Genomic DNA, 13551 nt, shown 5'->3' with positions numbered 1-13551 from the left:
GCTGACTTGTGCTTAAAAGTGATTTGCGTGATCAGAGTACAAAACAGCTATGGAGTCCATTTAAAAGAAGACTTCATCCCTCAGTTTATCCAAAACATTCAAAATTCACATGCAACATGGTTTACACTGGATAAGTGGAAATGAAAATTGTGACTTGGAAAATAACTAGTACCTCAAGCTGTCAGATTAATGTAGTGGAGCAAAATGTGCAATATTTCAATCTGAGATGTAGTTGAGTAGCAGTAAAAAAAATACTACTACTAAATAATACTCAAAAACAATACAAATAACTCAAACTTGACTACCTGAGTAAAGGCTCTGAGATAATTCCGTCACTGATTATTACCATTAGCAGGGAACTAACTGTAAAGGAAGAGCTATGAAAAAGAGATGTAGCATTAGTGATAAGAAAAAATACTAGCGACTTGTGTTCTAACACTATCCCAAATGATTCCAACAATGTTCAAATCAAAGAAATCCGTAATTTTAATCAAGCAATTATGCGTTTCATTTTGTCACCTGCTGCTTGAATACATTACCTAATCTCTGAGTGTTTCTGCCTGAGGCACGTCAAAGATATTTTTATTACCAGTAGTGGTTGCTTTCTGTGTCTTGTGTTTTGATTGGGACTCCCAGTAACAGAAATTATTCACCATGCTTTTAAAGCATCTTGCAGTTGGCTGTTCACATTTTGTCATTACTCAGCTTTATTATTTGATTCTATACTTTGTACAGATAACAACACCAACACTATTCATTTTACATAAGATCAGAAATGATTAGGTTAACTAGCACATATAGTACACATTTATATTTACAGCATTTTACACAAAATGTGTCACACTTAAAATCAATTCAAACAAAACCACACAGATATATGACATTTCATTGTGCATATCGACACTTCATGTGGCCATTTAAAAAGTCATGACACATCAAGTCAAACACACTGGAGCTGACTGGTTTCCTTTTGTCCGCTGCTTCCTCTGATATCTTGAGACAACATTTGTTCAGATCAAATAGCCGGAGGGAGTGGGGATTTTACAGCTGCCCAATATGTAACACCAGCCTCTCCCCCATAAGTTTAACAGGTATGTATGCATGTAAATTCAGACAGATGTGTGGCTTGTGTTTGATAGAGGTGTCTCTTCATAACAAATCTAATACATTTTGGATCCAGTTTAGATAACTGTCTATACGCATACATATAAAGTCCATCTATACTCATTAATGCCTCATATATGTTTGAGTATCATTCAATCACTTGACGGTTGTGGGGCTGTATAAGCAGTGAGATGACAGTATCTTCATGGCCTGGATGCTTCACCAGAACTTTGCGCTGTCATTGATGTTGGTGTGACATACCTAACAAAACACAAGGCAAATTAGATAAGTATTTGATTGATAAGTAAGAAAATGTCCAAAAAATATGACAAAACTATGTTCTTTTCTTGGTCTTACAAAGTCAGGGTAACAATTCTTGAAATTAATTGCATTGAAACACCCCCTAAACTATGACTTCAACTACAATAATGGCCTCCACTCAACTGTGCTGTCTGTTGCTTTTTGCCAGGTTCCCTACACTTCCTAGCATGCACTTGTGGCTTCGAAGCTTTCTCGACAGGAGGAATAGCACCATGCAGGGGTTACCAAACAACCACGGAGAGGGGCTTTCCTGTCAAAACACAGTTGCTATCCAGCTTAGGAGTGGCTAAGGATGGATGGAGGGAAGGAAAAAAGGAAATAAAGAAGGAAGGAAAGACGGGAGGGAGAAAGAAAGAAAGAAAGAAAGAAAGAAAGAAAGAAAGAAAGAAAGAAAGAAAGAAAAGAAAAGATATATGGATTTTGGAGGGCAAACAACTGTTTTTTAGGCTGTTGTTTGTGCTCATTCGGCATCTCTGTTCAAATGACCTCAGCTGTTCTGGATATCTTGCGGTACACCGCAAGACAGCTAAGTGCACTTGTTTGCCAAAGTAAGCAGCTACACAAGGGTAAAAGGAGAGTGTGTGCATGTGTATGAGTGAGAGAGAGAATAACCATGTTAAAGCAAAACATGATCAGGTGTGGAGAAAAAGTGTCTATCTATGAGGGAAATCTTCCACTAAAAGAATGAGAAAAGGTGAAATGTGAAATCATTTTGAACTTATCATTGCTATTTACCTGCATTAAATGTTCACCCATGTCTGTCTGTTTGTTTTTTGATAGTTTGTCAGCAGGATTACACAAACTTGAACAGAGGATGAGTCTTGGGCTAGACAAGACTACATTAATTTTGGGTGTAAATCCAGTCAAGACATGGATTGTTTTTCTTACTTTCTTAAACATAACACATTTTCCAAAATGTTCATTCATTTCTCTGGAAATAACGTATATTGAAGACAAAACTCAGATGTGGGAGGCTGGTGTCCATGAGTGTGTACAAGTAGAGGTATGCACTGCATTGAGTGCCACTTTACAAAGGTCTAAACAAGACAGTTGTGGCCATATAGTTTTGTAAGCTTTACTTTTACAGTTTTTACCCATTGCTTGAACACTATAGACACATGCTTAAACCAAAGTAACATAGTTTGAAGCTGTTGTTACTATACCTTAAACAAAGTGTAACCATACCTTAAATGAAAGCACTGCTTTCCGCTTTAGTTGCAATTCTGCAACACACTTGCGCCTGCACACTACACACTATTTCATACATAAGACACTTAGTTCAATTTGTATTCATATGATGCAAGTGGGTATCATTTTGTCATCAGAGTGACATTTTGACAAAGGATTGCTGATGTGAATGGTTTATTTGCCAGTGTTGTGTCTCATTTGTAGAGTTTTGACACAATGAGCCAAGTTTTACCAAACGTGTTCAAGCAACGGGCAAAAACTGTAATAAAGTGTAGTAAGGCATCAAACCACCAGAGAGCAGTGCTGGATGCATATTGTGTGAAATCTTAGAGCTGAGTGCACATGTGTATTTGTGTGTGTGTGTGTGTGTGTGTGTGTGTGTGTGTGTGTGTGTGTGTGTGTGTGTGTGTTCTACCTATCCTGCTGAGGAGGCTTTGCCTGGCTCTGACAAAGGCCAGAATGTCAGCATCAGCCTGTTGGTCTCCAGTCAAGGGGATAGAGGAGGATGAGAGCTTGGTAGTTGACAGGGCCCTGAAATGTACACGGGTAATCTGGTATGATAATATCAGGTTCAGTTCTTAACACTATCTGTAACACAGATAAGTACTTAGTATATATAACTGATAGCAAATCTTTTGCACTGCATGTGTGTGTGCACTGTAAATGTGTAAATTACTCATGTTTTAACTGTTCTTGCTTCCAAAACTTGAAGGTAGCAAGCTCAACACCTTACATTTAACAGTTTCTTGCATCATATGTATATTATGTATTCAGTGTTTTATTGTGGTTGTAAAAAAGGTAGTTTCAGCAGCAGCATGCAGGCATGACTCCAGCTTTTTGATTTGTTAATAGAGTTTGGAGACATTACTTCACAAAATAAATAAAAATGTATTTCCATGTTCATAAGAGGAAGAGAGAACCCCTCACAGCTGTAAAATCTACAGGTCCACAATGTATGTATGGATGTAAGAGCTACTGCAAACGTGGAATATTATGCTCCTGTATTGTTCGCATTTGTCAATTCACTAGGACATGTAGTGTATATCATGACAGTCTTGAGTTCCAATGATTTCTACAACTCTCATTTTTCTGTGATGGAATGTGTGGAATACATACTACTTTGTCACAAGAAACATTTATGAATTAATCATAGGTCTTCTTGACTTAAAGATCAAATTATTGTGATTATAAAAAAGCTGTTTCAATCAAGTTTGCTTTGTAGCATGGCCTCTTAACTTCTTCTGAATTATCATGATCGGTGACAGCTGATGACTTTCCTTGGCCCATTTTAATAGGGCATTATTGTTTGTACAAGTCGGGAAAGTCACCTGAATCCATTTCAAAGCAGTAACAGGATCAACTGTGCAAACAACTGTTTTGTAAGTATAAAGTGCATGATAAGTTGTGTCACTGCAACTATCAGGAAGGAAATGCAAACTATTGCCTGCTGCAAAGAAAATTGCAAAAACCACAAAAAAGCAAGTCTGCGATGAACTAGAAGCTGCTGGAAGACAGATGTCAGTGTCCACAGTCACGCATGTTTTGCCTTCCTATGAGCTGAAAGGCTGCCGTGCAAGAAATAAGCAGCTGCATCTTAAAGCTCAATGCAATTTTCTGCTGATCACATTTTCAGAAGACCTACAAAACATTGATAAATTAACAAAAACTCATGAATGTGTTTTTTGTGATAAAGTCGTATGTGTTGCACTTGTTCCGTCACAGAAAAATGACAGTTGTAGAAATCACTGGAACCCAAGACTGCCATGACATACAGGACAAGTGTTTGTTAAACTTTTGACCACGACTGTATGTATACATGATTCTGAAACTAAACTGGAAAACAAAATTCATAGTATTCAATTCAATTCAGCAGTTTTCAAAGCAATTCATTTATTTCCAAAATGCCAGGTGTCACTGTACCTCCACTCAGAGGAAGGAGTGACGTCAGTCGCTCTTCCACCCAGGGACTCATCATGCCATGCTGGGACAGCTGTCAAGGGAGGTATGCTTTTGGTGACCAAACTTCTGAAAATTCAAAGATATATGTTATTATAATTTTGTGATTATGATGGTGAGGATGAAGTGTGTGAAGTATAATCCAGTAGTACCACATAGGAAACAAACTAAGAGATGAAGTGAAGTTAAACTGACCTGAGATTGTGAACAGAAGCAGTGGAACAGTTTGGATTTGGATCTGGGCTGACCGGCGCATTTCTCACAGGACTGCTCACAGGTGCACTGAAGAACAAGTCAGGAGAGCATTTCATAACAACCGTTACACCTTAAAAAGATTATCTGTAGTTTCATCATACTGCAGCCACTCACTGTCTATCATAGGTAGGCAGGTATATTTTCAGTACCACCAGCATTATGGTCTTAACTACAAGAGGGAGCAACAATGCAAAGGGTACATAGGGTTTCTGCAGGGTTCATCAGGTCACATTTGAGACATTTTTAATACAATGTAATACTTAATGATCATACCAGCCAAAGGATTCTTTTTTTAAGCACTTCCCAGCAGTGTAATCTATAGTTCCTGATGATATAATTTAATCAATTAATAATACCTGGGCCCAGAGTGTGGACAGCTTCCTAACTACTGTAGCTAGTAGCAGTGACGGTTTTTGCTACATTCCTGCAACTTTAAAAAAAAATTAGATTCAAGTCTAGATTCAAGTAATGACTATTTTGTTTGACATTTTCACTTGAAAAACTAGTTATGATCATCAAAATAATTATTTCTATCCAACAATTAAGAAATCAACTAATTGTTGCAGCTTAATTCACTACTTTTTAATAAATTCTGAATTCATTTTTTTGCAGACTGATTTAATTGCTTTTTAAGAATTTTCAAGACTTGCATTTGACCTAATGCACTCTGAGTAGTGAAGCACCAATTTGTAAACCCAGCCAACAATATTTCCTAATGGCAGACAAGTGGCAGACATTCAAAGTGAAATAACACCTCTAAACGGCCAGTTATAGTGTGATACACGTCCCTGACTAATCTCACCATGAATGAACAAACACAGCGACATTATCTTCAAACATGTGTTCAGTAATTGCTTCATGGAAACAAGCACTAAGGAGCTACAGGTTGTTGGCTATTAATCAAGTGCCATTCAAGCACAGATGGAGAGAAGACAAAAATAAAATCAAAGAATTAAATCCACGAGGGGAAGCTTTTCCTTTTCAAAATGCCTAGTGACATGACCACTGTATCTAACAGCAATCAAGCACACTTTTACTATGTGTAGATTTACATCTGCGAGTGGGATTGGTGGACGGATTAAAAAAGCAGCAAGTCATCACTCAAAGGAAATGTGTCTCACCAAAATACTGGATTGCCAGGTGGAGATGGCTGCATGGTTCCTCTTGGCAACCCTGTGTGACATCTGGCTGTGGCCTTTAACTCAGACTCCTGCAGCCACAGTGAATGAGACCTTATTAAAACATTCCTGGAACACTCAGCAAAAACAACATGCTATTGATTCTGATGATGGTGAAACATAATGTGGCCATATGTAACTAGAGGGAACAGCAGACCTCAGGTACTATGTGTCCTCTAGGTCCATCAAACTCCTCTCAGAGTTTTATCAGCTACATGTGTACTGTTTGCGTAAAGAGAGCAGTAGATGGTGAAACAAAGCTGTTGGGTATCAGCATGCTGGCAAGGAAAATGACTCACTTCCTTCTTGGAAAGCTAAAGCTCCACAAGTAAGGCCTGTCTGTCAGACTTCCGATTCTTTCCATTTGTCATTAAGTGATAAATTCTCAAACCTCGCTCAGATGTGAGTGAGATATCGTTCTCCATTCATAAGATCAAACCCAGAGAGTAGGAGCCAGTGGTGTCTGCTGGTCACATGTTCTGCTCTTCTCTATGGTTGGGTTATAAAACGTGTACAACAGCCATCAAGTCTTGGTCATTTAGGAATTTTTAGCTCACATTTGTCTCAAAGCTTCCTCCATTGTCTTGCTCGATACTGTACAATGTGTAACATGGAAGAAATGGCAAGAATTCAAAGGTAGCTCCAAAACCACAAGGGGTAACATAACTGTTAACTGCTATTCACTATACTCTTTGCTGTACCTATCTTTGGTTGTAGGGACTAGCTGCCATCAGCAAGTTAAGTCGGTTAGCAGTGGAGCCAGTGCCCTTGTTAGATGACTGGAGTTTGCCTTCGACAACCTTTGATCACATGGTGAGTCACAGTGGACAACAAAGCTCAGCTCAGTCAGGTTCAGCAACTCCCAGTGAACATGGCCGGACACCCGACTGAGTTTGAACACACTGACAGAGGTCAGATGACAGATGACAGGGCATACAGTATGAAGGGGATTTACAGTGGCTCTGACCAGGGCTGGGGGACAAGAAGAAATGGCAGATTGGGACAGGAGAGGCATGAAGTGGCAGAGGAGAGAGAGTGTCAGGAGAAAATGGCATGTAGAGTTGGGATATCTTTATTTCTCGGATTTATTAGGTGATTGTGTCAAGTTTCACTTAAGTGTTGTTTACAAGCAGTTAGCTAAGTAATAAAGAGACTCGAAATCGGAAGATGTTGTATTTGTTGAAGTTGTATTTTTCTCTCTGGCAAGGAAAATGGAAGTAAGAATATCAGTAACAAGTGGCATATGTATACATTAAATGTGTGTATATATATATATATATATATATATATATATATATATATATATATATATATATATATATATATATATATATATATATATATATATATAGAGAGAGAGAGAGAGAGAGAGAGAGAGAGAGTTTTAAATAAAAATTCAGTCTATATCTTATATATTGCCCCTTAAAGCATTTACGCTCACACGTACTGAAATGAACACTGACTCATTTCTTCTTCCCCTTTCCTTCTTCTTCTGAAAAACTTAATGAACATGCTGTCCTTGTTACGACTCTGAGACAGTCTTTGATGCTGTTGCTGTCTTGCCTCTAAGCTGCTCTCCAGGCCCTTGTTTGGGTCACATGGAATACTTTACAAATGTGTTTCCATGTATTTGCCTCCCACCAGGGCCCATTCAGCATGATGTGGAACAGAGGCTCTAAGGGTTACACTGGTGCCATAAAAGCCTCCAAAGTCAGAGACACATGTGAATCAGCTTGCACACACACTAACGTGAGGCCAATATTAGGCAAACAACAAACATCCATATATATGAAAAAAAAAAGAAGAAAACTGAAGCCTTTTCTGCCTGATGTCACTAACATATCTATACACACAAGCACTGTCATTATTTCATACTTCCTGAAACTTTATGTGGTGCTGTCTCATACAGTAACTAGGTGGATAAAGTATGGTCAGTCACCTGCACACAGGAAGCCTCCTGGCTCCACCACTTCTGGAAGTCTTTTTGGAGCTTGACTTTTGTCCTCTCCAGCAACAGCTGCAGGTGCTCAATCTCTGTTCGCAGAACTTTTAGACGGCCAGTGGTGGTCTTGTAACTGACATGACATATTATCAGCACCAAATTTATATTCTGTCCACATTACACAGTGTCTGCTGTGTCTAATCAATCTGAGCAGGGTCTTCGGAGTCACTACGAAAATACTGAGTATAACAAATCATTAAAAAGCACTCATTAAATAACACTCACAACATTTTTTCTTGCTCTATGTGTTTGCACAAGTTTTCTTCCACTGGGTCAATCTCCTCCTTAGCTTCCTTGGGATTTCCCAAGACACCTGTAGAGTTGGTATAATTTTTAAAAGCAAGTAAGCAAGCACGCAAACAAAACTTAATTTATATAGCACGTCATTCCATGGAAGTTGCATCCACAAAAACTGTACGTACACTTTAAAGTAAAACATTAGACACAAGTGGACACAATTAACATAAACATAAATAATAAACGTAAGTTAAAACATATTTTAAAAATGTATAAAAATGGTGACAACTGATCAGTAACTTTAAAAAAGCACAGGGACTAAAAGGTAAGTATAAACATGATAATTAGAATAAATAAAAATATTAAGATATACAGACCCTTTCCAAAAAATTAGAATATCATGGAAAAGTTTATTTATTTCCATAATTCCATTTAAAAAAGTTAATCTTTCATAGATTATAGATTCAGGGCCCACAATTTAAACGATTTCAAGTATTTATCTGTTTATTTGTACATCATTTGGGCTTCCAGCTCATAAAACCCACGAAAACAGGAATTCAAGAAATTAGAATACTGTGATGAAATCAGCCCAAATTTTGCAGGGCATGAATGTTTTAAACTGAGTGTCACACACTAATCATCTACTAAACTCAAAGCACCTGCACAGGTTTCCCCAGGTGTCATTAAACTGTCTCAGTTCAGTTCAATATGGGGAAGACTGCAGACTTGACAACTGGCCAGAGGACCATCATTGATACCCTCCATAGGATTGGTAAGCCACAAAAGTTCATAACTAAGGAGGCTGGCTGTTCACAGAGTGCTGTGTCCAAGCACACCAATGTAAAGTCTAGTGGAAGGGCAAAATGTGGCAGGAGAAGATGCACCAGCAGAAGAGATGACTGTGGGCTTCAGCGGATTATCAAACAGAGAAGATTCAAGAATCTGGCAGAGATCCAGAAAGAGTGGAATGAGGCGTGAGTCACAGCTTCAAAAACCACCACATTCAGACACATCCGGGAGATGGGCTACAACTGTCGGGTTCCTCGGGTCAAGCCACTTCTGAGCCTGAGCCAACGTAGGAAGCATCTCAACTGGGTCAAGGAGAAGAAGGACTGGACTGTTGGCCAGTGGTCCAAGGTCCTCTTCTGATGACAGTAAAGTGTGCCTTTCATTCGGGAATCAAGGTCCAAGGGTTTGGAGGAAGACGGGTGAGGAACAGAACCCAAGCTGCTTGAGGTCCAGTGTGAAATATCCACAGTCAGTCATGATTTGGGGTGCAATGTCCGGTGCAGGTGTTGGTAAACTCTGCTTTCTTAAATCCAGGGTCACCGCAACAGTCTACCAGAACATTTTAGAGGACTTCGTGATTCCCTCTGCTGAGGATCTGTATGGAGATGCAGATTTCGTCTTCCAGCAGGACATGGCCCCTGCCCATACTGCCAGAAGCACCAAAACCTGGTTTGATGCCCATGCCATCACAGTGCTTGACTGGCCAGCCAACTCACCGGACCTAAACCCCATTGAGAATCTATGGGGTATTATCAAGAGGAAAATGAGGGGCACCAGACCCAAGAACAAAGAAGAGCTGACAGCAAGCATCAAGGAAATCTGGGCTTCCATAACTCCCAGGCAATGCCACAGGCTGATTGCCTCAATGCCACGGCACATCGAGGCAGTGATTAAGGCAAAGGGATGCCCAGCCAAGTATTGAAGATTGACATATCATTTTGAAAGCACCATATTTTGATTGATTTGATCCTAATTTCATTCTTTTTTTTCCTTCAAAAACTGAGAAGTAAATGGTGATTTCTTCACAGTATTCTGATTTTATGAATTCCTGTTTTTGTGGGTTTTATCAGCTGGAAGCCCAAATGATGTACAAATAAACAAATAAATACTTGAAATTGTTTAAATTGTGGGCCCTGAATCTATGATCTATGAAAGTTTAACTTTTTGAATGGAATTATGGAAATAAACTTTTCCATGATATTCTAATTTTTTTGGAAAGGGTCTGTATGTGTCACAAGAAAAACATATAAACAATACGCAAATTAAATCATAAAATAATACCTGGGACTGGCAGTCAGACTAGGCACAGCTATAAAGGAATGTTTTTAGTTCAGTCATACTGTGAAAGTCGTACTGTAGATAAAATCACAAATACATCTTTTTTTTTCAGGCTAGCAAGCATGTGTTGTGTACATGAAAATGCGTTTCTTTCAAAGACAACATTTTAAATACCTACTCTGGCTAACAGAAGCCAGGCTGCTGTGAAGTGTTCTCTGATGCTGCATTCAAAATAATGAGAAACGTCCTGAGCTAGATGTTTGTGTGCATTACAACCAGATTTCCTCATCAAAGCATTTATGTCGCTGATCAAAACATTTAATAAAGGGTAAATGAAGTCTCAGAAAAATGAGGCCCAATCTTTGGTCACCAAGTTTTCAGGCAAAGAGGCCTATTGCAGAGGCTTTGAAGTGGGCGCTGCTGCACATACAGTGCAAGAGCACCCACAATGTGTCCACAATGTTTACCACCCCATTCTGAATGGAGATCAATATCAAAAAGATGGCAAACAGGGACACTGAGTTTCAGTAAAAACCTGGATTCTCAGTCATTCTAACTTCTACAAAAAGGCAAGTGTGCAATTTACAGAGACACTGCATATGATGCATGTAATTGTTTGTGTACATGTACTGTTTAGCTGTTGTGTGGGTAGGTGGAGATGGATGTTATGCTTCTCTTCAACAAACACAAGGTTCAAGTTCTGCTGTGGGAGTATCCATTGGCAGTTGATCTTACCATGAGCTGCCCTTTGCTTCCTCTGCATCGCCAACTGCTTCTTCAACTCATCTGAGAAAGGAGGATGGGAAAACTGAGGGTTACATCAGTAAAATCAGATCTTTTTAAGTTTAGTTTCCTGTTCATTATATTATCACTATCCTTGCCTGTCCTAGAATGACATTTAAAGACATATTTCAAAACACAATTTACAACTACCCCTAAGCACCTCTTTAAAAAGAAAATGCTTCTGAACATATAAAGTTTATTAGCACCGTATTATTGAAGAGAAGACATACTGTATATCAAGGGATAAAGGATGACTTACTGCAAGAACAGAGTATTCTTGAGGGTACTGTACAATGAAACCAATCACACTTCAAGATTCAAGTGTGTAGGAATGCAATGAACCCTGGAAGGGCTGCTGACCCCATACAGCTTTATATCACTTGGGTAGTTAATATGCAAAATGCACAGTGCAATAGAAGGCATTACCAAGTGTGATATTAAGAGACAACGAGAGAAGGGGTTGGGGTGCTGGAGGGAAAACATAGAGTGCAAACACTGTGCTGTAGTGTGAAGCAGGTAGGATGAACACCTAACCAGCAACAGTGGCAATATGGGTAAGAATCATAATGAAAAGTGTAATGACAATGCGGTAAATGTGATTGGAAAATTACACACATAGTGGGACAAGTGTATGTCTTCAGTGTTTTAATGCCATTGACAGCTGACTTCTACAATCTGACTGACTACAACAATGTCACAAAGCGCTCTCTGTCAACATAAAAGCATTCCTCTTTGTTAGAGGGGGTTTACACAAAGCCCTTCACACTGATTTAATGTCATGAATTTAACCTTGGCAAAGGTAGCTTAACCAAAGATCAATCATTCACTTTGTTCTATTTTATCAACATTCTATCTATGACCAAATATGTAGAAGCAGAGCTACTATTGTATTATATTGTGGCAATGTCAAACTGTGAAATGGATGTGCTGTCTAGTCTATCTTCTTATTTTCCTGAATACATTTTCTTAAAAATAACTATGCAGCAGGACTGTCCAACTTTGTCAAACATCTATGTGTCCAATTCATCCAATTCACTTTTTTCAAAAAAGAGTTTATATAGTATGGCTCACCCAAAAGTGCATCAAAAAACCTCCATATATCCATATTTTAGAGTTTACCAATAGTATCTATATTAAACATCAACACATACAATTAACAATCTTGATATGACCTCTGAGGCACTTTTGGTTGAAGCACAGTTGTTTGCACCAATCAGCCTACTCTAAGGAACTATTTGCAGCTAGGGGCATGGTTTAGATGTGATGACCGGGCAAAAGTGGCAGAAGTGACTGTTCATTTCACAACAGCAATGGCGGCTCCTCAAGAGGTTATCGTTAGTGATAAAGCATCAGTTATATTAGAAGTAGAGCATATTCTTCAGTGAAGGAAAAGAGAAGAATGGCACTGAAGGCTTTTCTTCTTCAAAGATGTTTTCCTCTTGATTGTTTTCAACAAGAGTTTGATTTTTCCAATTGACCTCACTTGTGGTAGAACTCTGCTGTTGATTTGATCTAAATACAGCCCTTGATAGAAGGTGATAGACAGTTGGTTCATCCAGTCACCGACCAAGTATTTTTTTGAAAGTGCCTGCCCTTGTCCAAACAGCTTCCAAAGACTACGTCCCAGTTTGTTCTGTGTAACAAACCGTCTGGCAATCAGGTTAACAAGTTCCACCTCTACACAAGAACTATTGTGAAAAGCAACAACAATTTTAATTGACTTGACTTAGCAGCACTGGTGTATTTTTCAGTGTTGTTGAGTCAAGATATGTGTGTCTACTATAAACTCAAGTAGTACTTTACGGCTGACAAAAGACAAATAAAAAAGGAATGTTCTAAATCTACACACGAGGAGTAAAGATATTCTTAGTTTTGGTTCAAGCTTCAAACACTCTGGATCCCAAAATTCCAACAATGCAACTCAATGGTGTTTTTCATTAGACTAAGAAGAGGATTGACTTGACTTGACAAGACACACTGCTGAGTAACACACGCTCATAGTCCTCAGAATTAAATCTTGTAACTACAGTCAGTCTGGAAGCAAGGGAGGGTTTCTGAATCCTTGCCTCTCTTGTAGCAGTAATCCTGCTGACATATGGATAAGTAATTTTCTCCTATTTCCACTGTCTTTCTTCCCCTAATTGAAGCAGTTAATTTCCCTATTGATGATACAGAATTTGTGATGCTTTAGGGGTAAAGCAAAACTGTAAAATAAATCAGCTAAATAGGCTATGGTTAAGGCAATTTCTGTCTTAACTAAATGGCCACACTAATGTGTAAAGGACAATTCAGGGGTATATTTACTACAAAACAACAAAAGGGCATAATTTCATGGCAAGACCAACGATGGTGACAGTGACTGAATGACCAGAATAGTTACAAGGCAGACTAAAAAAATAAAACAGATTGTGGCAAGTTTTCATTACAGTCCCCAAGGTCTTATATACTGTACATGTAGAT

The 13551-nt window shown here is 38.7% G+C and overlaps 1 protein-coding gene across 4 annotated transcripts in view; it reads right to left on the bottom strand.

Moving 5' to 3' along the window:
* Positions 1-676: 676 nt before the first annotated feature.
* The window catches only part of kif6 (kinesin family member 6), an 89542-nt gene continuing 76667 nt past the window's right edge, over positions 677-13551 (bottom strand). For 2 of the 4 annotated variants that reach the window (XM_037072467.1, XM_037072468.1), the window contains exons 16-24: positions 11044-11094; positions 8230-8317; positions 7942-8077; positions 5946-6034; positions 4765-4851; positions 4534-4638; positions 3029-3144; positions 1549-1711; positions 677-1365 (exon numbers count right to left, since the gene is read on the bottom strand). In XM_037072467.1, the coding sequence (XP_036928362.1) occupies positions 1647-1711; positions 3029-3144; positions 4534-4638; positions 4765-4851; positions 5946-6034; positions 7942-8077; positions 8230-8317; positions 11044-11094 (737 nt within the window). In that variant the 3' untranslated portion in view covers positions 677-1365; positions 1549-1646. The remainder of the gene's footprint in view (positions 1366-1548; positions 1712-3028; positions 3145-4533; positions 4639-4764; positions 4852-5945; positions 6035-7941; positions 8078-8229; positions 8318-11043; positions 11095-13551) is intronic. The other 2 variants (XM_037072469.1, XM_037072470.1) reach the window with 2 other exon arrangements.

Source organism: Acanthopagrus latus, chromosome 16 (genome assembly GCF_904848185.1).
Source record: "Acanthopagrus latus isolate v.2019 chromosome 16, fAcaLat1.1, whole genome shotgun sequence".
Lineage (NCBI taxonomy): Eukaryota > Metazoa > Chordata > Actinopteri > Spariformes > Sparidae > Acanthopagrus > Acanthopagrus latus.
This window is presented reverse-complemented; position numbering and strand designations above follow the sequence as displayed.